Source organism: Centropristis striata, chromosome 7 (assembly GCF_030273125.1).
Source record: "Centropristis striata isolate RG_2023a ecotype Rhode Island chromosome 7, C.striata_1.0, whole genome shotgun sequence".
NCBI lineage: Eukaryota > Metazoa > Chordata > Actinopteri > Perciformes > Serranidae > Centropristis > Centropristis striata.
In genome coordinates, this window is record NC_081523.1 from 15138533 (window position 1) to 15164587 (window position 26055).

General features: G+C 37.8%; 2 protein-coding genes across 2 annotated transcripts in view; both read left to right on the top strand.

Annotated features, from left to right (window-relative positions):
* The first annotated feature begins 911 nt into the window (after positions 1-911).
* Positions 912-16919, top strand: LOC131974502 (rho-related BTB domain-containing protein 2-like). Its single transcript, XM_059336827.1, has 10 exons — positions 912-4666; positions 6422-6623; positions 6797-6900; positions 6989-7174; positions 7268-8208; positions 8994-9112; positions 10806-10956; positions 11059-11147; positions 12049-12154; positions 13116-16919. The coding sequence occupies exons 1-10, from the start codon at positions 4605-4607 to the stop codon at positions 13319-13321; spliced, it is 2166 nt and encodes a 721-aa protein (XP_059192810.1). The 5' UTR covers positions 912-4604; the 3' UTR covers positions 13322-16919.
* A 25-nt stretch (positions 16920-16944) lies between these two features.
* LOC131974503 (phosphatidylethanolamine-binding protein 4) overlaps positions 16945-26055 on the top strand; it is a 32708-nt gene continuing 23597 nt past the window's right edge. Inside the window, exons 1-3 of the mRNA XM_059336828.1 lie at positions 16945-17082; positions 20819-20922; positions 21203-21335. Of these exons, the coding sequence (XP_059192811.1) occupies positions 17080-17082; positions 20819-20922; positions 21203-21335 (240 nt within the window). The 5' untranslated portion in view covers positions 16945-17079. The remainder of the gene's footprint in view (positions 17083-20818; positions 20923-21202; positions 21336-26055) is intronic.

Here is a 26055-nt window from a genome sequence, read left to right on the forward strand (position 1 = left end):
GTAGGTAAGCAAGCAAGTAAGTAAGCAAGGAAGTATGTAAGCAAGCAAGTAGGTAAGTAATTAAGCAAGTAAATAAGCAAGCAAGTAAGTACGAAAGCAAGTAAGTAAGCAAGCATGTAAGCAAGCAAATAATTCAGTAAGTAAGCAAGCAAGTAAGCAAGTAAGAGAGCAAGTAAATAAGTAAGCAAGTAAGTGAGCAAGTAAGTAAGCAAGTAAGCAAGAAAGTATGTAAGCGAGTAAGCAAACAGGTAAGCAAGCAAGTAAGTAAGCAAGCAAACAAGGAGGTGAGTAAGTAAGCAAGCAAGTAAGTAAGTAAGCAAGTAAGCAGGCAAGTATGTAAGCAAGTAAGCAAGCAAGTAACTAGATAAGTAAGTAAGTAAGCAAGAAAATAAGTATGTTAGTAAGTAAGCACGTAAGCAAGCAAGTAAAGTTTATTTATAGAACACTTTTCACGGATAAAATCACAAAGTGTTTTACAGAAAGAAGTAGAACTTAATACAATTAAAACACAATACACAATTAAAATGACAAAATATTATGTACAATGCAGGCTGGTTATCCAAATGCCTGTCTAAAAAGATAGGTCTATTGGTGATTTTTAAAAGAGTCCACAGAAACAGCAGACCATAGGGGTGAAGGCAGAGAATTCCAGAGTTTGGGTGCCACCGATTCAAACGATCGATCACCACAGCAGGGGACGTGGAACAGACAGAAGACGTCGTGTGTTTGACCGAAGACACCGAGCTGACAGATATGGGTGACGTAGTTCACCTATATATAGAGGAGCCTGATCAACATTTACTTCATAATGGTAAGTTGAAGCAAAAAACTTGTCTATTGCCATTTTATACTTCATATAAATTGTATTCATTTAGTTGATTTTGGCAGCTATACCATCCTCCATACTTGAAATACCTGAAAACCTCAAACCTTGAGTTCATACATCAACAATCTGTCTCCAGAAGGCTCCAACAAATCATTCCAAGTATCAGTTATTCCAAGTATTGCATTTAGAAAAAAAATCACAATAAAACAGCCAACTGTTTTGCATTAACTGTACAAACATGCAAACAACCTAGTTCAGTGAAAAGTGGCGGAATGACCAAAGAAAAAACAGGAATTCCAAGAATATGAGTAAGCAAATAGCAAAGGTTTACCAAAGGTTTTTTCCAACTCCAGTCCAATTACCTCCTCATAGCTTCCTCATTTTATAGCTTTGACAACTTCACAGTGAGTGGAAGATCTTTACTTACATATAGTATGTTATTATATCATTATGTAATATGTGTTGCAATGCAGTGCATCATTTCAGTTTCATGCATTCTTATTTCAAAGGAATTAGTTCCAGGCTTTGCTCTGTTTTTTGTCTGCTTCTGTTCAGGAGAGGATCGAAGGGAAGTTTAGACTGTCAGCCTCACCTGGTGGAGGAGACTGAACATTGCAGGACACCAACATAATACAATTAAAATATACAGTAGATAATCCACAAAAAGAAACATAGAATATAAACATTTATGAATAATATGGACCCAGGAAGATGTCAAGCAGCTTCTTCCCACCCAGGTGACTTCCTCTCCAAAATGTAACCTGAAGAGGACAGACTACACAGACACACAAGAAGCAAAACTGAATCACATCCTTCACACAGAAAGGAGAATAGTAAAATAGTGATCAGCATCACTTAGTCCTCCAGAGCAACGCCAAAAGTGCATTTAAGGGCGTAAACTGTTGTCTCTACTCTGACAAGTAACTTAATAACATATCAAAACTACAAGGTATACATTTATGACAGCATTTTCACAGAATGACGCTTGTTTCTGAGGCCTTTCTCCCACAATAAATGGTCCTGGTCCTTGGTCCTGGGACAACATTAATATGTACAAACACTGGATTGCATTGTTAGTTAGTGTGTAATGACGTAGCTCAGAGTAAGACAGAGTGAGGGAGGTCAAAGATAAACCTTTATTGTGGATCTAAAACCTCCTCTAAATTGTATTATCTGAGGCTGTGAAGACGCAGAGTTACTGAATCAAACTGCAGTGGAAATACAGTCTATTTAACAGAGATAAACTCCCACCAGCTGTGCACAATGGCCATCAGTACCTGTGAGTGGTGAGTAGTCTTCTCTTTTTCATAGACCAATCAAAGTAATGCCCTTGCTTTAAATCCAGAGGCTGAGATATCACACCAGTAATTGCGTTGCTCCAATGTGTGAATAAGAGCCATTGCTGCATGTGTCAACACTGGAGAAAGCTAGAAATACGCCATTCTCCTAATTATTAACACTGCACTACTAATGGACCTGGCTAATGTGTGATATGCATGATAAATGTGGATCTAATGCACACCAAGTAGATTTAACTTGGTGACCTTTACAATAATTGTTACATGGCATCCACTCAGTACTTTTTAGTTTAACTAAACACTATTTTTTTAAAATATTGAGAACAAGTTTATTGACACAAAAACAGAGATTCATAGAGATTTAATCAGTCTGAATTACCTGGTTGCTCTTTATTAACCAAAACAGTTATATGAGATTCTGGTCATTAATGGTAAAATAACAGTCACGAATATAAATGAACATGAAAGTTTCCTGTGATATATTTAATTAACTACTGCATCAGATCAATGCTGCATTCAAAGGGTAAGGATGTCATCAGGGTTATCTCTCACCTTGGAAGTTGAGCAGAAAGGCAGCAATACAAACATGGAGTTTGTAAGCATTTACCAGATAGGAAGGATCTAACAAAGAGGGGCCAATAATTCATTGACGAAAGTAAAGAAATTATTATTTTTGGGCTTTGACCTAAAGGAATTAGAAACTGGATCTAAAAAGAAAGATGCTTCAAACAGATTTCCATTATCTATGCTCATTGTTTTAGACATTTATGGAAGTGATTATGAATCAGTTTTCTGTATAATCTCACATTTATTTTTTGATCATTTTTCTTTAAATTCCTCAGAGGAATACATGCAACACCATTTGAAAGAGCCAAAGGAGTTAATTTAGTACCAGGAAACTGCTCATCTTTTATATAAAGCTCAACAGCTATCGTGACTCATGCGTTTTTCTTTTTATAGCTCTCTTCAATGACACAATGATAAGTGGATCCAATCAAACAATTTTCTTGTTTGTGTGCCAGCCATCTGACTCCTTTTTGTTTTTATAAAATTTGTGCCATGTATCCAAGCCACACATACAGCCACTATGTGTGTAGTCTATATATAGGCTATACTGTTTGTGCTTATTCATGGATGGATTTCTGACAGGCTGACCGGGCACAGGCCCAGGGACCCACAGTGTCAGGGGACACCAGGACTTCGCCTGCAAAATGCCCCGGAAAAAGACCCATACCAATCATGCAAAAATGAAGACAATGAGACTAAAAGTTACCTAGAAAGACACAATATTACCACAAAGAGACACAGAATGACTGCAAAGGGACACACAATGACTATAAAGAGACAAAATAACCACAAAATAGAATTAAAAATTATTACATGAAGACACAAATCAACCAAAAAGACACAAAATGACTATAAAGAGACACAAAACAACCAAAAAAATAACCAAAAATGACCACAAATGGATACAAAATAACGACAAAAAAATAAATAAAAAATGACAACTACAGAAGACACAATATGAATACAAAGAGATGCAAAAGGACTACACATAAATGACTACAGAGACACCAAAAAAAGACAAATGATTATGAAGAGGCATTAAATGACCACAAAAAATAAGGTCCAGACCAAAGAGGACAGAAAATAACTATGAGGAGAAACAACATGACAACAAAAAGACACAAATTTACCAACAAGAGAGAAGAGACACAAAACCAAAAAAAGTTGCATAAAGATTACAAAACAGGAGGCAAAACCATGTGTGGTGCCTGTTTGTAGTAGGGATGTTGCAGGCCTTTTGCAAGTCTGTGCCCAGGGGTGCATGTGCCTACGTGACATGCACATACATGCACAAATTAATCATTAGGTTCACTGCTCCACTGGATGAGCCCAACCTGTCCCAAGTGAAAATGTAGTAGACACGCCCCTGGATACAACACTTTGAGTTAAGCTGATCATTCATGCTGAAGTGTGTAGTGCAGCACTGTACCACGCTATTTAGCCCAGCCTGAGTGCACAAAGGGCGTTTAAGGTATCTTTTTTAAAAAATCAGTCTCACAACATCAACATACTGTAAACTGTGCAAAGGGTGGCCCAGAAAGTAGAAAAGAAACAGACTGAAGGGCAGTCTATCCAGGCTGCTGGAGCTGTGGAATGAGATTTGTGCCACTTTAAAGTGGATCAGTGTTTTGTAATGAATGGGTTTTTTTCCCTCGGTGCCTGCCTATTATTAGCTACGGAGGCCTTACAGTAAGTGGAGGTGGTTCCATGACGGTCAGGGCTGCAGCTCTGCATCGCACCGACAGGCTTCAGATCAGCGTTCGTATTTTTGGCAATGCAATCGGACTTATCGCACTGATCCAGGGGAAGGTTTCCTGAAACATCTGCGGTCCGCCGCCTATTTTCAAGCCTCGTTCACCTTGCCTTGAAGATGAAGTTAAATACGAGCTGCCGTCAGGTGCAAGCCGCATCAGATGGAGCCCTGCTTTTTTTCTCGTTCATCGACCAACCCGATGCAGCACTTCCTTATGTTGCGGTAAGAGAATGGACATAGCTTGCTTCCTGCAAAAGGAAACAAACTGCTTTTATTTCCTTATCGCTGGGGTTTTTTCCGCTATGAACGCGGAGCCAGATAAACAGGCTCAAGAGTCAGTGACGGGGTGTTACATAAGGTGTAATGCAGCAGAGCCTCATGACTAGTGTCTCGGTGGTGGTGGGACTGTTCGGTCCTTCTGGTAGGATATGCACAATTTTATCATCTTTGCTGTGGATGATAACCGAGGCTGCGAGCTTATTTAATGCTGATTTATTTAGGAGGATAATCTGCAGGCGCTGCATGGGTTATTTAGAGTATCTGACCATGTAGAAAATGATGAAATAATTCGGGAGTTGCGCAGTGTAGACTGTTACCGGAAAGGGCATATGAATGAGCAATATTAAAGGCGGTGTATCTCTATAATGACATACAGGCCCAGCCTAAGGTCAGACTGTCAGATGATTTTATATATATTTTCCTAAATGCATGTGAGACCTAGCCTATAGGGATGCAGATTGTGCAGTCAATGAAAGGCTGATTTTATGAATGGCTGCAAACGTCAACCGTCTGAGAAAAAAAAAAATCATAGTAACCCCTAATAGTAATCTCTGGGGCATTGTGTACAGGATATGAAATCCTGCTAAATGGAATAAAAACTGTTTTCTGACTGTCATACTAAAAAAAAAAAAAATCATAAACGTGGTTGAAGTGTAGGAGACCAGAAGTGATGCTTTAAAAAGGAGGGCAGTTATATCTTTACAGCAGGTCGTTTGGGTCCAGGCAGGGACAGGAACACCAGGAGCATCTGACCTCATTCATAAGGCTATGAATGAGTCTTCTGATCTAAGGTTGTCACTCCAAGCGCAGTAACTATTTCAAGTCAAAACTGTAGACATGTAAATCTGGTCCGTAATATGACAAAGCTTGGACACACACAATGTCTTGTGTGTTGTGGACTGGTGGCACAAGTTAATAGTAAAATAAAGCAACAACACTAGCATAACAGTAGCCCACCACATCAGTAATAAGCATGTTTATATGCTGCCGAATAGGAAAAAAAAGCACGATCAGTGTGATAGATGGAAGATTGTATGATATAGGCTGTGACACAGAGACACAGGCTACAGTTCCCTTGGAAACCAGTCCGGCTACCTAAATCATCAGCCACCATTTTCAAGAGACAGAAATAGTCTATTTACCTATACCCTCCATTTTATTTAATAAGGGTGTATTTGTGGATGTCAGATTTTTAGTAGTTGTTGTGATGATTGAAGCCATGGTACACCCTAAGGTGAGGCTGTTTGGATTGTCATGTAAGAAGTGTAAACAGGGAAAGTTATTTTAGGCTTGCAGATGGTTAGTGGGATTACAGGAATATCTGCATGCAACTGCTTCAGCTTTAACCCTTAGTAGACGAAGAGTTTATTTCCTTTTTCCTTACAATTAACTAAAATGCTGCACCTACTGTATGTACTATTTTGCAAATTGCTCCAGAAAAGGGATCCTTCCCCTTTAGTTTGCTTGTCCCTTTAAATTTTTTTCTATATCAGGAGCAAGGACATGGAACTTGTGAATGGGCACAGGCAAGTCACGAGACCGTCCATTGATAGCTCTGCAGGCAGAACGAGCAGTGCAGATGAGGAGTAGCCACAGTGTCTAATATCCCTATTGATCCATGTTCCTGTACTGTTCAGGACAATAGTTTAGGATTTCAGGTGCTGATGCGGCTTTCTGTGCTTCTTTGTATTTTGACAGGTCCCAGCTGACAGATTCTGATATGGACTATGAGAGGCCAAACGTTGAAACTATCAAGTGTGTGGTGGTGGGAGACAATGCAGTCGGAAAGACCCGCCTTATCTGTGCTCGGGCCTGCAATGCCACACTGACTCAGTACCAGCTACTCGCTACACATGTGCCCACAGTCTGGGCAATCGACCAGTACAGAGTCTGCCAGGAGGTGAGTATGCAAGCTCATTTTCAAAATGTGAAAAGATGTTTTTGAGAATGTTTTTGAGAATATCTGGACACTCAAACTGAACTAAATCTTTACACAAATAACACACTGCAATTGTAGAGCATTTACACTGCTGACTAACAAAACTAAGTATTTTTGAATATGTCTTTTATCAGGTATTAGAGCGCTCCAGAGATGTGGTGGATGATGTCAGTGTGTCCCTTCGTCTCTGGGATACTTTTGGAGACCATCATAAGGACCGGCGTTTTGCGTATGGCAGGTGAGATATTGTTAAACTCAATGTGAGTCTATCACTTTTTGGTCTTGTGCTTCCTGTTTAATAAACTTGTCCCGTGTCTTCCCTTCAGGTCTGATGTGGTGGTACTGTGCTTCTCAATCGCCAACCCCAACTCTCTGTACCATGTGAAGACCATGTGGTACCCTGAGATCAAGCACTTTTGCCCCCGTGCTCCTGTCATCTTGGTGGGCTGTCAGCTGGACCTGCGCTATGCAGACCTGGAGGCAGTGAACAGGGCACGGAGGCCTTTAGCTAGGTAGTGGAAGTTTTGTTTCAATGAGACTCAATGAAATTGTTTGGGATTTTTTAAGCTTTAGAATTGCATTTGATTTATTTTCTTATTTTTCAGACCCATTAAATCCAACGAGATCCTTCCTCCAGAGAGAGGCCGGGAGGTGGCCAAAGAGTTGGGAGTGCCATATTATGAAACCAGTGTTGTTGCTCAATTTGGAGTCAAGGACGTCTTTGATAACGCGATCCGAGCTGCGCTCATCTCGCGCCGACACCTGCAGTTTTGGAAATCTCACCTCAGAAATGTCCAGCGGCCTCTCCTTCAGGCGCCCTTCCTGCCACCAAAACCTCCACCACCTATAATCACTGTGCCTCCTCCCCCAACCACCACAGAGGAGCATCCAGTCGGTCTTCTAGAGGACCCACACTGTGCTGATGTCATCCTGGTCCTGCAGGAGCGACAGAAAATCTTTGCACACAAGATTTACTTGGCGACATCCTCTTCAAAGTTCTATGACCTCTTTATTATGGACACACATAATGAGGAGCCTGAAAGGCCTTCTCGTGGTCCTCTCTCTGGCAGAGAGCTGCTGATGCGTGCTGCTAGCTTCGATGTTTGCGAAAGCAACGACGACGGAGACAGGGCCAACCTGAGGGCCTGCACTAGTGACGGGACCTTAAAAGACTCCCAGGGGGGCAGGCGGGGCAGGTTGCTCTCATCGTGGAGCAGAGCGTTCGTCAGCATCCAGGAGGAGCTGGTGGATGACCCCGTCACGTACAGCCCCAGGCCCATGACTGTCGTGCACATGGACCAGTCCATGCAGCTGGGTCCTTTCCGAGCAGTGCTACGCTACCTGTACACAGGTCAGCTGGACGAGAATGAGAAAGAGCTAATGCACATTGCACACATTGCTGAGCTGCTGGAGGTCTTTGACCTGCGGATGATGGTGGCAAACATACTTAACAATGAAGCCTTCATGAACCAAGAAATCACCAAAGCCTTCCATGTACGGCGCACAAACAGAGTCAAAGAGTGTTTGGCTAAAGGCACCTTTTCTGGTGAGTGGAAATCATTCATCCGTATTTGCAGGGGTGGATAGTCACAAAGTGCTTGAGTACTCTTATTTAAGTGATTTTTTAAAATACTTGCAGTATTAAGTTTTTGGAAACTTCTGACTTTTAATTTTCTACATTTAAAAGACAATATTGTACTTCTGACCACATTTCTATGAAGGTTCCTTTTCTAAATGTGATAGGCCATACACTGTGTTCATCACAGGAGAAAAACCATCACAGTAAACTACTCCTCCTGTGCCCACCAGTCAAGTGCAAGGTGCTATTGAATTTATTTTTCAAATTAAGAAAGATTCATATTGTTTTAAAGGTTTACCGTGTACAAACTTCATCACTGCCTATAAAAATGTGCCATCCAACCTGAAAAAAGCATGTTGAGGAAGCCTGTCTAAACATTGGTTTAAACATTTTAAGCAAAATTGTCTGTGCTTGAAGTAGCTGCTGTTCTGATGCTATTGTTGGCTTAATGTTTTTTTATAGTTTTGCCTGCCAAGTTGTCATATTAGGACCAGATCCTGTGTGAATCCACTCATGACACATAGCCTACTAAATGTGAAAATCAAGAGTTAATAATACTGACTAAAGTCCTGTCAGAAACGTTTGTTTTAATCTTGTCAAGTAAAAACAGTACAATGTGTTAAATGAAACATTAAAAAGAAAATGTACTTTTGAATAATTCAATATTCTGAATAGCTATTACTCCAGTACTTTACCTCAAGTTTCCCTTGTATTACAGTAAGTATTATCTGTGTCTCACTTATGTATTACAGATGTAGTATTCAAGCTAGATGATGGGACCATCATGGCCCACAAGCCTTTACTCATCTCTAGCTGTGACTGGATGGCAGCTATGTTTGGCGGGCCTTTTGTGGAGAGCTGCACCAAAGAGGTAAGTCAGTTTACATATCTTGTGTTGTTTGTTGTGAACTAAATAAAACCAGCCAGTCCAAAGTCAGTATGGGTTAGAATATTTATTCCACATTGCTTAGAATTTCCAATGACATTCTTATTGACTGTAGCTGTAGCATTTAAAACGTAATTACTTCATTACTACACAAAGCACGCTGGTGCAGCAAAGATCATTATATGAACTGACCAACATGAACTCAAATGAACTATCTGCTGTGCGTACGAAGTTTAATTTAATTAGAGGATTGAAAGTCTGTTGTAACACAATTAGGGTGGCTTTCGTGATCCAAACATACTGTAGGTCAGTGAGCTCAGCTGTGTCAGAGATCACTGAATACATGCTCTAAAATGTAATTTGTCTGCGTCCTATATTTCACACAGTACTGACTCTGCATTCTGTGGCAGGTGCAATGCACGTGCATGAACTGTTGCACTTAAAAAAAAAAAAAAAAGTGTTCATAGGGAATGCATGCCTTAACAACAAAAACAACCTAGAAGGGCACTTTGAGAGCACAGACCTCCCCCAAGGCCATCATCTCACAAGAGAAAAAGAATAATAATTTGTTTATCAGACCAGTGATTCAAATCTGCTCTAAAATGGGTTCTTCCTTGGTCTATGCTACGCCCTTCCACTGAGTTTTACTTTTACGTAATCCTGCTGACAAACAAACCGAGCTGTAAACATGACCTCCTTGGCTGAGGTAATGAAGTAATCCTTTCAACTAATCTGTTTTATTCTATCTTAAGACAGTAACTCGATTCAGAATGTATATATAACTGTCATAGAACACAGTTACTCATATTTTGTATTTTAAACATGTTAAAACGTTACTTTTATTCTGTTATTGCTCAACACCAGAGCTCAGTTTACATTCTGCCTTAACAGAAGTTAATACTGTGATCTGGTAGCATGCTAGCAAACATTAAATTAATACCATCTCAATCATTCATCATTAATCATTAATTAATCATTAATCATTAATTAATCATTAATCATTAATTAATCATTAATCATTAATACTCTTTAAAGATAATGCATGTAAAAAATACGTCTGCAGATTTTTTTCATTCATTGAGTCAATGATCAAAAATCATATGGATTAAAACAATTTTTTTTGTGACTTAAATCTTTTATTGTAATTTCTTCAGTAAACAAACGACAACACACAGTATACAACTCTGGGTAGTAATAAGGTAAATAGAATAAATAAAAAAATAAAAAATAAAAAATAAAAATAATCATAATAATAATAATAATGATAATAATAAAATTTTTGAGAAGATATAATATATATATATATATATATATGTATATATGTATATATATATACATATGTGCATATAAAATGAATAGGAAAGAAGGAAAAACTAAGTCAATAAATAAATATAGTACATACATATACATTTTTCTCTCCACTCAAAATGTGGTTAAGTTAACATACATTAGAGCTAAAAAATATATTTTCTATTTAATTGGCAATTTCTTTCCTGCATTTAAGCAGAACTAAGCATGTACATGAGGATTTTAAAAACAATTCCATTTTATTTTATTTTATTTTTATTATATCATTTAAATACAAAAGTGAAAAGCAGATCTCTTCCCAGCATTAAATGCTAAACACAGCAAATCCTCGGCCTGAGTCGTGACTGTGTCATATGTTCCTGTTTCTAAGGTGCTGTTTCCAAACACAACTCGCAGCTGCATGAGGGCTGTGCTGGAATATCTCTATACGGGGCGGTTTTGTTCTCGGCCTGACCTGGATGCAATGGAGCTTATTGTTCTAGCCAATCGTCTTTGCCTCCCCCACCTGGTTGCACTTACAGGTACTTCATTTGGTGTAGTTATTACCCTGTAAACCACAGGATCGTATTACACATAGCTATTGTGCTAATGCAAACAGTGACTAGCCTTTATGTTTCTTTCAGAGCTCTACACAGTTACAGTATTGACAGAGGCAGCGATGATGGGGGCTGACATTGATGGAGACGTGCTGGTGTACTTGGATATGGCCCAGGTAGTGTGACCTGTCAATCATCAGTAAACAGGGACGGCACTGAAAGCTCCTATATAATGCTCTAGCAAATTGGAATTTTATTAATGAGGGCATTTCTCAGGGAGAGCTGCTCTGGAGGCTGAAATAATCTTTACTCCTCGAAGGTGCAGCCAAAGAAACTCTGTTTTTCAGAGTGCAAGTCAGCTGTTTGCTATAATGAATAGCGACGGATCTTTGGGGCAGTAAGAATTTAGGACTTACTGTAGGAATCAGGCTCAGCACTTTAGTTCACCTCATCATTCAGCTGTACTTTTGCTTCAGCTCTAGCTCCTCAGTGTCACGCAAGGTTGGATTAGCAACCGGGAAAAGATGCTCAGGAGCCAAATATTTAAATGATTAAATGCTAATTCTTTGGTAATATGCACCGCTAAGGCACAAGAACAACATATAAAATGAAACTGAAGGTGTCTTTAATTTCCTGCATTTGTCTTTCTAATATTAAGGCTCTGTTTTATATCATAGAGGAGCCATTTGTATACTATTATTATTATGTAGCACGTTATTTTTAGCATGCTAATGTTAGTATGAAGGTTAAAATATAAGTGAATCTCCTGAATGCAATGAATTCAATAGAGCTAGTTCAGTTGGTAGAGCAAAGTCTGACCAAGCAGATGTAAAAATAGCAATCTGACCTTGAGGGCACCTAAAATGCCTAAACTGCACTCTCGTCAAATATATATATTAATGAAATAGGTTGTTTTTTTCATACATGCACCAATGACCACCCAGGCCTATTTAGTTGTAGCTCAAGGAATGAGTTCTCTGCATCCAAAGAAACCCCAAAACTCTACAGCAAGTATGCATATCGTGCAAAAATAGTTAACAAATACAAAAAGAAACATAAAAATTTGTATGTTGACAGTTCCACGGCGCCCAACAGCTCACTGGCTGGTGTCTTCACCACATCTGCACCAACTACAACAGTGTCTGCCGCAAGTTTCCCCGAGAGATGAAGTCCAAATCTACAGGTAACTCACATGTGATCTGGTAGCATGCCATCAAACATTAAATTAAAATCATCTCAATCATCCATATTAAACACTCACCTGACATTATAGTATGGCATCAAACTTATGTCGCCATTTGGAACAGCATAACATGTTTCGCAAGCTTTTAGGACAGTTGGCCAATTTAATCTGTAAAAGCATATTAATTAAGCTCAGCGGACCCATTCCTACTCAGTTAGAGTTATATTTAGCCTTTAGCACTTCAGAGGCAAACTATTTATTACATTATATCATCAGGGACTTTTACTGAAATTAATGATTACTGTGTACACAGTACTGGTTTGATCAATAATCCAAAACATGCTTTTGTGTCACTTGGTTCTTTCCTAAAAAAAAAAAAGGCACTGTGTAGCCAGTCTAGTGTTGCAAAATAAGTAAATAATGTTAATTATTTATGCCTGCTTCTCTAAAACTGGGGGTCTGCCAACCACCTTCCCCTGTAAAACACTGATTATGGATAATACAACCTGATTTAAAAAGAAAATTAGAACTATCCCTTAAAGGCAGTGTTTCAATAATTTGTACACTATTTCAAAATTCCTCTTGTAATCTACTACTAAGACAATTATTATTATTAAAAAATATATATTTTTCTTATTCTTTAGTATGCAAACATTACTTAGATCAGTTTATTCTAACTTATATGTTCTCCAATTTGTTATTGTGACCATGTTTGGGCTGTTAGTGGTCTAGAGGTTAGAGGATCGGGCCTGTAACTGGAGGGGTCGCCTGTTCAATTCCTGGGACTGACAGGTTGAGGACTGAAGTGCGTGGTGTGTTCACTGGGGTGTAAAGAGGATGGGTTGAATGCAGAGGTTGAATTTCCCCTTTGTAGGACTCATAAGGGAATCTTTATGTTGACTGTTAAAATTCTTCTTCATAGTCTCGCCAAATTCCCATGCCTCGTTTTTTTCTGATGCAGAGAACCAAGAATACTTTGAGAAACATCGCTGGCCGCCTGTGTGGTACCTGAAAGAGGATGACCACTACCAAAGAGCACGCAAAGAGCGTGACAAGGAGGACTACCTGTACCAGAGACGGCAATGTAAACGCAAGTGGCTCTTCTGGAACCTTCCTTCCTCCCCTAACTCTAACTCCCCTTCTTCTGGCTCGTCTGCTGTCATCTGACCAAGTGGTAAGGCCAGGTCCCCTCTGAAGTACATCAGTGTGGACGCGAGTTGTAAAAGATACAATAGAAAATAAGCACTGCTGGCTAGGTACGCCCCAATTATTCAGGCACACAGTCTCTCCTCCTGTTTGTTTGCCTCTGCAGTCAAACTGTACTCCTCCAGGTCTGCAAGGTCAGCTCAATCTGGCGGTTAAAGTAATGAGTTTTGTTCCTTAGATTTTTTAGTGTACATTAGACTCAAACCTCAGTGATATGAACCTCACTGACAAATGGCACAGTGTAACAACTCATATTAAATCTTGTATGTTCCAACACCTGAGTTTTAAGTTTTAACAATAGGACTCTGCTGGCACAGAACTCTCCACCTATGATCATAGTTATCATCAATAAACCTGAACTGATAACCAAGTGCTGCTTATCAGCTGCAACAACCAGCAATTCCACACAGAACTTCTCAGTCTCAGAGATATAACACTTTGCCCTTAAGTGTTTGTACAATCTACTAAACTATGTGTACAGTATGATCTCGTGAACAGGATGTAACGATAGTATGGCCTGCCAGGAATCAATTACTGAAGTCATTTACTCTTGTGAGCATAAAGGAAAGTACTGGCAAGATCCACTCCTGTTTATTTGTGTACAGTCATTCTATTTTTGATTGTTTGTGAACAGCTTGCATGACGCGAGTCTGGACACACTCAGCATTTACGTATCGTGATCTTGTGATTTGTGGCCTCTTGTCACAAAAGGGCTTTAGTTTACATGACTGCATTCAGTGACCTGAGGCAAAAGAGATCCCAAATCAAGGAAAATATCTGTATTTTCTGTAAAATGCCAGCAAAAACAAACCAGATCGCTATTATTTCCTATGTGTTGCTTGATGAGGCTTGTGAGCACACATGTTTCCTGAGTCCCTCAGTTTTCACAATGAATGATTCCATCAGCTTGACCACTGTCATCCTGGAAAGCAACACATAATGCATTTCAGAGCCAATAGGAGCATTTCCAGAGCTGAAGCGACCACGTGTTCATCATGTACGCCATCCCTCTGAGATGGTGTGTTTGACGTATCAGTCACTGGTGGCGATTTGGCCTTTGGAGATTTAGTCAATCAGAGGATGCCCCCTGACTGTCTGCAGTTGGCTGTGTAAGACTTGTACATGCAGGAGGCTTCCTCATGCCTGGGTGAAGTCATCCATACTACTTCTACACACCTCAAGCACTTTTTGAACTCTTCTCCACAGAGACTCACACAAGAACCTCCAGTAGCAGCATCCTGGTTGAATGGCACTAAAGACAATAAGGTGTCATGATATGCTGCGGCAAATTTAAAAAAAGGAAATGGTGTAAACCATGACATTGAAAAAAAAGGGGTGTAAAGAGGTTTAGATGAAATAATTTTTCCTGATTTGTTTTGCACACCTCATAGTATATGTTTAAGATTGTCATCTACCGTTGTACTTGATTGCAGGATGAACTGCAGCGTTGTTTGGATCTGTAAGCATGGTGCTCAGTGACGATGGGTAGTATTGTAAATTGTACAAAATATTAGACGAACTGCAAGTAACTTGCGTCACTCTAACATGCTGTTACCTAATATTGTGCACTGCAGGCAGTGAGCAGAATCTGACAGTATTACTGAGTAATACATATACTGAATATAGACTTGACTTGCATTTAGTTACTGTGCAGCTACAAACTGTTGTTGAAAATAACTGAATAATCATTGTGCTGACCTCCAGTTACATCTATTATATACTGTAGTATACATGCAAATTACAGGCAGTTCCAACAAACAGTTGACTAATAGTAAAGTAGGATTACAGTGCAAAGTAAAGTAGTCACAATGACATAAAACATGCCATTATTATCAAAATTCTGATGGCAGCATATGTAAAAGAAAGGCTAGCTTTAATCCTGTATTTGAGTGGTTAGACTTTTCCATGCAGTTTTTGACTAGACAGATATTTAGAGCCCAACAAAGAGCTTAAAAGTGATATGAATCATCTCAATGACAAAATCAATTTCTTGCTTGTATTAACTCTCGACCGAATAACTACACTGCATGACCAGGGCTCGCCGAAATAGAGTTTATTTATTGTGATTGAAGATATATAAATAGAGTAGTGGTGCTGGTGCTCTAAGCAGTAGCTGTACATTGTTCTCAATTACATTAACTTAACATAAGAACTGTAATTTTTGTGAATCTTAATTGATGAAATATTTTGGCACACGTGGTCAGACATCAGGCTGAAGGATGAGCCTCTTTCAGAGCCAGCTTTATCCTAATTCTGAATGTTTTTATTTATTGGACCATCCGTCTAATAAATAATCCACACAAAATACAGTTTATTATAATAGTTTAACAGCAGGAGGGTCTATAGTGTTATAATTTGCCTTGTTGGTGTGATTGATAAGTTTCATAGACATGCATTTCATTCCTCAGTGCATTGCATTTCTCAATGAGTCTTCTGCTGATGTTTTGCATCAACAACACCTCATGCCTTAATGTACAGTGTAGTGTATGGTACCGAATGTAAAGTAGTGTTACTGTGGTTACTAGTTTGTTTGCTCTCTGTTAAGTTACCATGGTGCTCTCTAGGTTGTGTGTGTATCTGTAAATGTTCATAATCCATAATTTGGATGTAAAGCAATCAATGTATGGTCGATCCAATGAGTGTGCTTAAGTTTGAACACTGCGGAGGGGTTTATGTCCTTTTTAAAAGCCGTAAACACAAAAACTAATTAAAGACTCAGACCATTTAGGCCACATTAGACTAACACAATGACAAACCATCAATTTGTGACATTAACCATGAAATGAATGCAGGGATTTCAAATCTGTTCCATTCTTTTAAAGTCGTTTTATGCTAATGAGCTCCAATTTTGGAGTCTGCATAATTACAAAATGCTGAGACAGGGTGGCCATAGGAAGTTAGATTGTAACTAAAACATGTAAATAGAAATTGTGCGATGACTTGCAATTCAAACTTGGCAGAGCAATTGATACAAGCTATTGCATAGTTTAACATATGTAATGTTTTTGTACTATGCATACTGAAATGTCTGATTTTGAAATTACAAACTTGCACTGCTTTGTAGCACCAGGTTCTATTCAAACTGCATTAGAAGGAATAGCAACATCATTATTAAATATGTAGACAACATCAGGTAAAAAAAAGAAAAAAAAACGGAAAAAATATTAGATCATAAATTAGAAAGAAGTTGTCACTGAGGCCCTTTTCCATATGTTTGGGTGCTAATTTCACCGCTGCAGAGAAGCACAAACCAAAGGGAGCTTTAGCAGCACCAGGAATATATAATATATGCTGCACAATCACTACTGCATAGTTTAAGAGGCCTTGTTCAGAAATGGTTGAAAATTAAATAATAATTAAAAAAACAATAAACGAAAAGAAAAAAAAACTTGAATGTTTTCTCAGTGTTCAAAGCCTGGATGACATTTTCCTTAGTCATCAGGTATTTTTGTTCCCAAGAGCTGTTTTTATTGTTTAGGAGCTGTAAATCTGAAATTCTGTAGCATGTGTTCTTGAAAATGTGTAAATAATATTTACTAAATAAAAAAGCAGCAACGTGTGCAGTCTCGTCAGTGTTTTTTTTATTTTTATTTTGTCACATGACACCAGCCCCACAGGTCTGTCAAGCTAGTGCACTGCGTTGAGGAAGCAGGAACAACTGCGAAGAAGAAGACGAAGAAGAAACCTGCAGCGAGACACAAGTGGGCAACTTCTGAGAGATGGTAATGTCAAAGACAAATAAATATAGCAACCGTGTGAATGCTGCAGTTTTTGTGCAGTGCTGTTTAATGTCTGCACTTTATCTCAGCGGACACTTGATAAATGACACCGTCTGTGTCGACGTGTAAAGTGTGATGCACCGCATAAAAATAAACAAGCTAAAACAAGTGCAGGCTAACTTTGAGCTAAGTTGAGTGTGGTAGTAACATTTCCTTCACCAAACAAGTAACATAGTATAAATATCGTCACCCTGTTAAAATAATCGCCCAACTATTTTTTTTAAATTTGCAGGAAACAAAAAAACTTCACCAAAGGTGTAACATTTGACATTTATTGATAATTTTACTAAAAAAGGATGGCTATTGGCATGGTCATAACACTGTGTGTAAATTATGTAACTTAAGAGAAATAAATGACTTAGGCATTTTTTTGAACATGCCTTTGTGACTTAAGCAAGATATGGTAACACTTTATTTTGAAGGTGTCTACATAAGAGTCACACAAGCCTGTCAGAAACATGACATGACAAGTATCATGAGCATTAATGTTACTTCAAAGTGTCATTAATGTTCATGACACATCCCATGTCATGTTGATGACACACTCATGTCACTCTTATGTAGACACCTTAGAGCAGGGATTCCCAAAGTGTGGTGCGTGAGCTGCTGCTAGGGGGGTGCGCGAGATGAAAAATGTAATGGCGGTCTGATAATGACACAATTACATTTTTTTCCCCCACACAATAAAGACGTGTTATTAATTAATTAATAAATACAGCCTATTTAATTTTGTGTCATTTTTTGTTCATTTTTGCATCTATTTTGTTCATTTTAGCATCTATTTTTTGGTTGTTTGGTAATTTTTGGTCAATTTGTGTCTATTTTGATAATTTTGTGTCATCTTTGGTCATATATGCATCTATTTTTGGTTGTTTTTGATCTTATAATGAAGCGTAGAAGAAGTTATCTTCTTGTTCTTGTATCATTTTTCCAACCTGTGTTATGATGACGGGGTTGTGTTCACTCCACGCTCATTTAAACTTGCTGCAATTTTTGTTCAACGCAGCTCAAAATATTATAACATTTTCCCAACTAATCTGCTTTCTGCCTCTGATCCTGAGCCTGTCATCATCCTCCATCTTTAATATGGCTATAAAAAATCTTATTGCATTTTTGTTTTTTGAAGGTGTGGGGGATTGGGGGTGCGTCAACCCGGTTGGGACATAGAAGGGGGTGCACGGCTAAAAAAGTTTGGGAACCGCTGCCTTAGAGTAAAGTGTCAATACTAGGTTCAACAATAAAACACTGATAAACTAAACTGATAACTAAACAATCTCCCTCTAGCTCTTCTTTGCTGGGTTCTTATCTGATGCCTATGAATGTGGCAAATTGTCAATGAAGAGATGATCTTAAAGGGGTAAAATCACATGATCTGATCAACTGAGGATGTAGGCGATTTTACCATACACTCTAAAATGTGAGAAGTTGAGCTTGCTTAAAAGAATCTAGGAAACTGATTGCACTAAAAAAGTGAAGTAAATATAACTGATAACTAAGTTAGGTTTACTTGATATCTACTTGTTAAGTTTACTTTAAATCTAAGTGTATTTACTTAATTTTTTAAAATTAATTAAACTTAAATACAGCAAGTATTATAAACTTGATCTGTCTAATTGTTCCCAACTTAAGTAAGCCAAGTTAGTCCGACTTAACTGAACAGTTGTGTTTACTTATTTTGGTTAAGTTAATAAACCTAAAAATAGCAAGTATAATGAACTTGATCTTTCTAAGTGTAGGTGGCCGGCGTCATGAGGAGATGATTTATGAAAAAAAAAAGAAAAAGATTTAGGCGATTATTGTATTAGTGTGACGATATATGTGTGTGTGTTCGTTATCAGGAAATAACTGAATGACACCAGTAGGTGCTGTTTGTTTATTTATCTTGTGGCCAAATGTTGATATTAAGTTTAACGTTAAATATGGAAACGCATTAGCAATGTGCCACGTGTCCCTTTAAATTACAGCACAATTATAGCGCGTGAAATATGAAAACATATTGTTATTTAACAGTGAAATTGACCAATTTAACACCAGTGTTGTTACTGTAAGTCAAGTATTTTCATCAGGTTGTCCAACAGGTTTAGGCAGGGCCAGGTGTGTCAATAAGCTCTGACAGGCCAAGACTCTGTAGCAGGTAACATAGAGTTCATATAATTAATTATAAAGACATTATATTACAGGGATGCACCGACACAGATAACAGCAGATACTAACTCAAATCACACACACACACACACACACACACACACACACACACACACACACACATATATATATATATATATATATATATATATATATATATATATATATATATATATATATATATATATATATATATATATATATATATATTTAAGCAGGTAAAAGTCTCATTGAGATTAAAATATCTCTTTTCCAAGAGAGACCTGGCCAAGAAAGTAGAATAAAAAGTGACAAGTTACAACATTTAAACACAGTTAACATAAACAATTAAATACATTTAAATAAAAATTATATATACAGTACTGTGCAAAAGTCTTAGGCAGTTATGGAAAAAATGCTGAGAAGAATTGATGCTGGTTTGAAGGCAGAGGGTGATCACACCAAATATTGATTTGATTTAGATTTTTCTTTTGTTCACTCACTTTGCATTTTGTTAATTGATAAAAATAACTATATTTACATTTATATATCTTTTTCTATCTATTCTTATTTTACAGCATTTTTTCCACACCTGCCTAAGACTTGTGCACAGTACTGTATGTATATACTGTATATGTATGGACATATGCAGAATTCTTGAGTGTAGGCATGCAGGAGTTGAACAATAAAACTGAATGAATTAATGAAATCAATGCTGTTGGAAGACACTACTCAATTTATTGTAACCAATATTTGGGTTCCAAGTAGACCTTTACATATTATTCACCATTTGGCTTTTATTTAAGTAAATATATACTTGTTATTATCACTTTTATTAGTTTTAATTAATTGTTCATCATCCTATTTGCTTATAGTTGAGTTGAAATTCCTGTTTGTTTGTTTTTTTAAGTGTTTTTTTTTTTTTTACCAACTTGCCGGTGCACCATAAATCACCATATAATATTTTAATTATAAATAACATGCACATATTTATTTGATATATTTAGTTTTATCTTTATATTTTTAACTTGCAACTCACAAGCAATGTTTAGGCCCAACCTGATGTTGCCTTGTACATAAAAATGTGATCTCGTTCACTTTCACTCAGTGAGGCAAACAGCTTGTTAATTTAACACTGATATGGGATCAGTACTAGGTTTTGGTATCAGGACTGAAAAGTTGTATCTGCTGCTGGCATTTTCAACTATTTTGACATTTTAAGACCAAACAACTAGTCAAGTAATCAACAAACTAAATGAGTAGGATGTAAGGATGATAAGGTAAATACTTTTTAGCTGCACGTCTACATTAAAGTTGTAAGTAAGAAGCACTACTGCTCAAGAGCTGTTCAAGGACATGAAACTTAAACTGCTACTGGACCATCAGTTGTTATGATGCTGTTCCCAAGCTGTCAGTGTGGACAGGCTTTCTTTGATTTTGACCATATTGCTTGGCAAAGGGAGCAATACTGTTTGGATCAGTTTTAAAACCAAACCAAACCAAACCCTTTGTCTGAAAATAACTCCTTGATTAACTGAACTCTGCTGTTCTGCAGGCTGGGTCGACACTGTTTCTGGTGTTATGTGCCTGTGTTTTGGGGTTTTACCATGTGGAAGCAGCAGCCGATACCCTGAGCTCTCTGGACTCTTCTTTCTGTCAGTAAGTAGCCCTTAATGCCTCACAGAGCTTTGATCATAGTGTCAAGGCAATGATAGGTAAACCATACATAAGATTTACCCAGCAAAGACAGAAATATCTGAACTGAAGCTTGATTTGCTCACTAGATGTTGTACTTCAGCACTTTTTCTTGCTCATAGCAGTTCGGAACCTTTTTAGATAAGTTTGGTATCTCATGGTGTGAGTCTGTCCACCTTTCCCTTCAGACTGTAATACAGAATTGTGTAGAATGAGTTTCATCTGTTCTCCCTCTGCTATAAAGTGAGAAGCTAGAGGTCATCTATCCACAACTGGACATTGACAAATGCCTCGTAATTCCAAAGGACATGAAACTCAGAGAAATGATCAGCACCGTTTGGAAAGCACCGCAGATTTACTTCCCTGGAGCCAATGAGGTAAGAGAGAGAGAGAGAGAGTGTGTGTGTGTGTGTTTCAGTGTGTTCAGTGATTATAAATCCACTACTGTGGATTATTGAATGCATAGTTCATCCCATAGACCTTTTTTGGAGCAGTTTAGTGAATGTTTAGTGAAAACATTTTCCTACGTGAAACTGCTCACAACAAGGTCTGTGGATTATCTCAAGTAATTGAGTCATGATTTCTGGAAGGAGACGTTGCTGTTGACTTTTTTTAAAAATGTCTTTTTAGCGCTACAAGCAAAATGTATTTCTTTTATATTCAATAAAGGGCCGACATCTCTGCATCTAATATGTCTAACACTCTATAACTCACACCAAAACAATCTAGAGTTGATTTATAAACAGCACTACTGTTAAGAAGAATATTTCCCACTTCATATAATTAAAAAGTTGAATAATCTGTCATAAAACACCAATATTGTACATATTCTATACTGATATCCATCAGTATATCTTTGATACTGAGCTCCATGCTCCAGATTTTAGTAGTTTTTGAATATGAAATCCTAATTTCTTTGTTTCTACTTATCAAACAAAAGCATGTTCCTCAGACAGGGAGGTGTTATTTATGGGGGTTTTTTTGTGGGTTTCCTGGGACAGCGTGAAATGTTGTCTTTGTCTTGTCTGTGCTATTTGGCATACATGCACATGCTTAATTTTAACACTAGAGTGCAGTAAATATGTGTAAATCAATCAGCATCTACCTCAGCAGAACAGGTTTTAAGTTATTGCCACAAGAAACAAAAGATCCAGAGCTCTTTTTGGGAATAAAAGAAGTATGAAATACAGTTTCAGTAAGATTTTAAATGTCAGGTCATTCTTTAATGTTGAACTTCTGTGTCACCTTCTATTATCTGCATGACCTGTACTGATAACTGATATGCTGCAGTAATCTTTGTCACCAGAGGGTGGTGCTAGCACATCATACTTGTAAGCCCTTCAAGGAACTGTGATAAACCAAGAGAATATATGTCCTATCCATAGTTTATACAATCAGAATGTCAGATAACGTACATTGTTAAGTGCATAAGACTGTCATGGACGTCTCATATTCAGTAACTGATTTTGGCTGATAAATTCTGTAATCTCTGATTCATACTAGTGAAGCTTCAGACAATAAATCTCAGTCTTTAGTTAGGTGTCATCACAGTCATTAAATTGAACTGCAGCAGACAGCACACAAAGCTGCGCGTGCTTTAGAGGAACAGTGTATGAATCAGTGTTCTTTAGTGGTAAATTATGTTTAATAAAAAAAAAACCCACTCATTTATGTAAAAAGTCAAACCATGACCCTAAGACTGAAATAGATGACTAATTCATTTGTTCAAAGGATTAGGCTGTAATTGGAAGTAACGTTACAAAAGTGTTACAATATTAGATTTAGATTAGACATTCATACTATGCATGTGCTAAATTATTTAAAAGATATAAATTGCAATTTCAGAATGATAAAAAAAAACATGCTTTTGATAAGAAAATGAATATAACATTACAGCTCCTTAACAACTTTTATACCACATGAACTGAAAACAAAAGCATGTTTGGAAAATGTGTTCATTGGCTTAAATGACATGTAGTGTGCTCCTTTTAAAATCCTGGTCATGCCATGTGTAAAATCATCATTCAGATGTGTAGTATTAATTTATTTATATGTGTATTTTTTAGTGGATCATGTTCTTTTATGGCTGAGCGACAAATTGAGAGAGACTTGCTCCCCAATCCACAGGACCCCTGCTGAAGTCAACAATGAAATTGCATCAAGCGCGCACAAAATCCTATATCTGTAAATTGAAAACTTAAATTGAAAGCCACCTCGATTTAGGAGGTAGTTTATGAATTCCAGAGCTAAGCAGTCTAGCTTGAACATGATCTATTGCCCTTCTCTTGCCCAAACTCCATTTGATCTATGGTCGTATTATCTATAATGCTGTCTTACATGATTCTCTTTTATTGCCAGAATCAGTGTCAGACAGCAAAACAGATTACATGTTAGATTAAATCAATACAAACTTTATTTACTGGGCTTTGAAATGTAATTCTCCATTTCTCCTGACACTTAAGTAAGCGTGCACTATTGAAGGATCAGATTGCTGCCTGTGGTTCTGTGGTTGGTCTGCTGGTCCACCACGCTTTCTGTCACCGTGCCATGCTGCCAGCGCTGCTGCTATTCTCTGCCACTCAGCCCTTGTACCCAGTAGCAAGAATACAGAATAGTGGCCGCTCAGTTTCAAATCCACCCACTGTAACACCCACTTCGCTACTGGGACGGGATGCATGCCTGCTGAGTAATTGTAATGGAGCGCAATGGGCAGTAGTCCCATAAACCCGCCTCTAAATAGGTGCTCATAACCAAAAACAAAAGCAAAGGGCCACAGAAACTGCAGATTTCTGTGTTCAAACTTCAGAGTAGCGATTCGACACTTGAACTTATGTGTTAGCAAAACCTGGCATGTTTGCTAGTGAGGCATTTTTAGAAATCCTAATTATACTCCGAAGCCTCCGAAGCGAGTGGGACATTGGCTAATGGGACTAAACTGAAACAGCATGACTTGGTTACAGTTAGTCTAATAAATAAAGTAAGTGCAATGTGGTAATGCGGATTGGAAATTAAAGAAACCTGACCATATGTGAGCTTTTTACATGTTCCTGAAGAAGAATGTAAGTTAAAACGTGTAGGCGCTGGCTTTTCTTATTTTTTGAAAAGCAGGGTGCATTGGTAATGTTTGGTCATGAAACACTGGTCAAAAAGCTAAGTACAAACGTAACCTCCCTTTTTGGTCTCAAACCCAACCATATTATTTAATGAGAACATGTTTATAATTTATTGTAAGACGTTTGAAGTAGATATTGCTGGTAATGGCCATGTAAGTTTTAAAAAACATAACTTTTCTTTGCTTTCATGAATAAAATAACCTCTGCACTCTACAGTGAACAGTAGAAGATCAGACTGTGAGCCTCATTTCCTGCTGGACGTTTAGGCTCAGAAATCTACTTTTTATCCCCTATACAAATTCTTTTGTCATGTTTAATCTTCAGGGGAGGGGTTGACAGCAGCTCTATTTGCTGCCCTGCAAGCAAAATGCTGTCAGCTCCTATACCTCAAGTTACGTTTTTCGGAAACTTGACGTGCCTTTGAAAAACAACCCTGCTTCTGCAGCCTTGCTCTCAAACTTGCGTCAAACTGTGCAAAACATAGTTACAGTCTAGTCCACACCCTCTAACACCACAAACTAAATTCCTGTTTCCAAGAAAATTAAAATTAAAACTCAACAGAGACGAGCAGATGGCTCACTCACACAATGAGTTTAATTATTTTTTACAACTTACCTGTTTAAGTAAGTGAGTTGCTAGATTACGAGCCTGACGTGGCATTTTACTTGCCCCCGATGATCCTTATTGTTGAGCTGAAATGCTGTATTATGGTTGTATCTTAGATATTAGCTTGTGTTTCAGGGAGAATGCATATTATGTCTGAAGTCTGATTACACATTAGTGGTAAAAAATGTTAAACACCCATAAACTCTCCGAAACAACAATTAAATGGGTTGTACCAAGCAGAGCAACACATTTTCACCACTATTTGTTAGAATGAGAACTAAAGCTTTTCTTCACTGCAGTAGTTGTAATAATTACATAACACAGCGACCTCATGATTAGTGTCTTTGTGGACTCTAAGGTCAAAAATCGCTTTTTGCTCTGGTCTCACAACCAGATACCAAAAGTATCCAGTCTTTGAACACACTTTAGAGGTGAGGAGCCAGAGCGTTAATTGGAACCAAGTTCTTTTAGATTCACAACATCGTCTTTAATTAGAAACCAGCTGTTAAAATCACTCTCTTGTCTTGTTATAAATTGAGTCTCAGAGGTCAGGAAATCAGCTTACTGTTGAATAATGTAAACAAAAAAATGTTTATCATCATCAATTTCATTTTTGATAAAATACTGTTAGCTGTACAAACAGCTACGTTAGACTTTAATGGCATTACTGTTGATTATTAATTGTTTAATAAAGAATAGATTAATTAATGGACTGCTGAAAGTAGTTTCTAAATGTCAAAAGGATGGATTAACACCTCGCCCCGTTTAAAATACAGACTCTCAGTTTCTAGGTTCAACATTAATACCAACTGAAGGTGCCAAAATGCTTTTAGGATTTTTTTTCCCACAGAAAGGAAGAGCTACATGACTTTTTCATGTTAGTAAAAGCTCTTTGGAAAACCTTTAAACTTGGCTACAGGACAGAAAACCTGTCGGTAAAGCTTTGCCTGCAGAAAAGAATGAAAGAACAGTGGAAATTAAGAAGATTCCAAAAATAACCAAAGAACTCTGAACTAGAAAGGATTAAAAACGTCTCTGTTTATATTTGGCTGCCTGGCAGCTCAACCAGGTGTGCTTTTGGCAAAAAACAAAGAATATTTTAAGTGAGTTTGCTCCATCTTAAAGCGTTCGAGAACTTTGTGTTTAATTGAGCTTGATGATTTTGTGAAGAGCCTGATCACAATTAGGTTTTTACTTACAAGACGATTTTCCCACTTTTCACTGATGTCTGCATTTCCCCAGGATACATTTCCCTGGACATCAACAGCAAATGTAATCCACCTCTAGTCTTTTTTCATTTAACTAAATAATTGTTTTTTTAGAGGGCAGAGAGCTGGCTCTCTTGTGCATCCATGAGGGCCTTCTTCTGTTTGAATTC

Excerpts from the sequence above, each read along its gene's own strand:
- LOC131974502 (XM_059336827.1), top strand. The coding sequence starts at position 4,605 with ATGGAGCCCTGCTTTTTTTCTCGTTCATCGACCAACCCGATGCAGCAC. Across the intron at positions 8,209-8,993 it reads GGCTAAAGGCACCTTTTCTG|ATGTAGTATTCAAGCTAGAT; the intron begins GTGAGTGGAAAT and ends TATGTATTACAG. Across the intron at positions 10,957-11,058 it reads CCACCTGGTTGCACTTACAG|AGCTCTACACAGTTACAGTA; the intron begins GTACTTCATTTG and ends TGTTTCTTTCAG.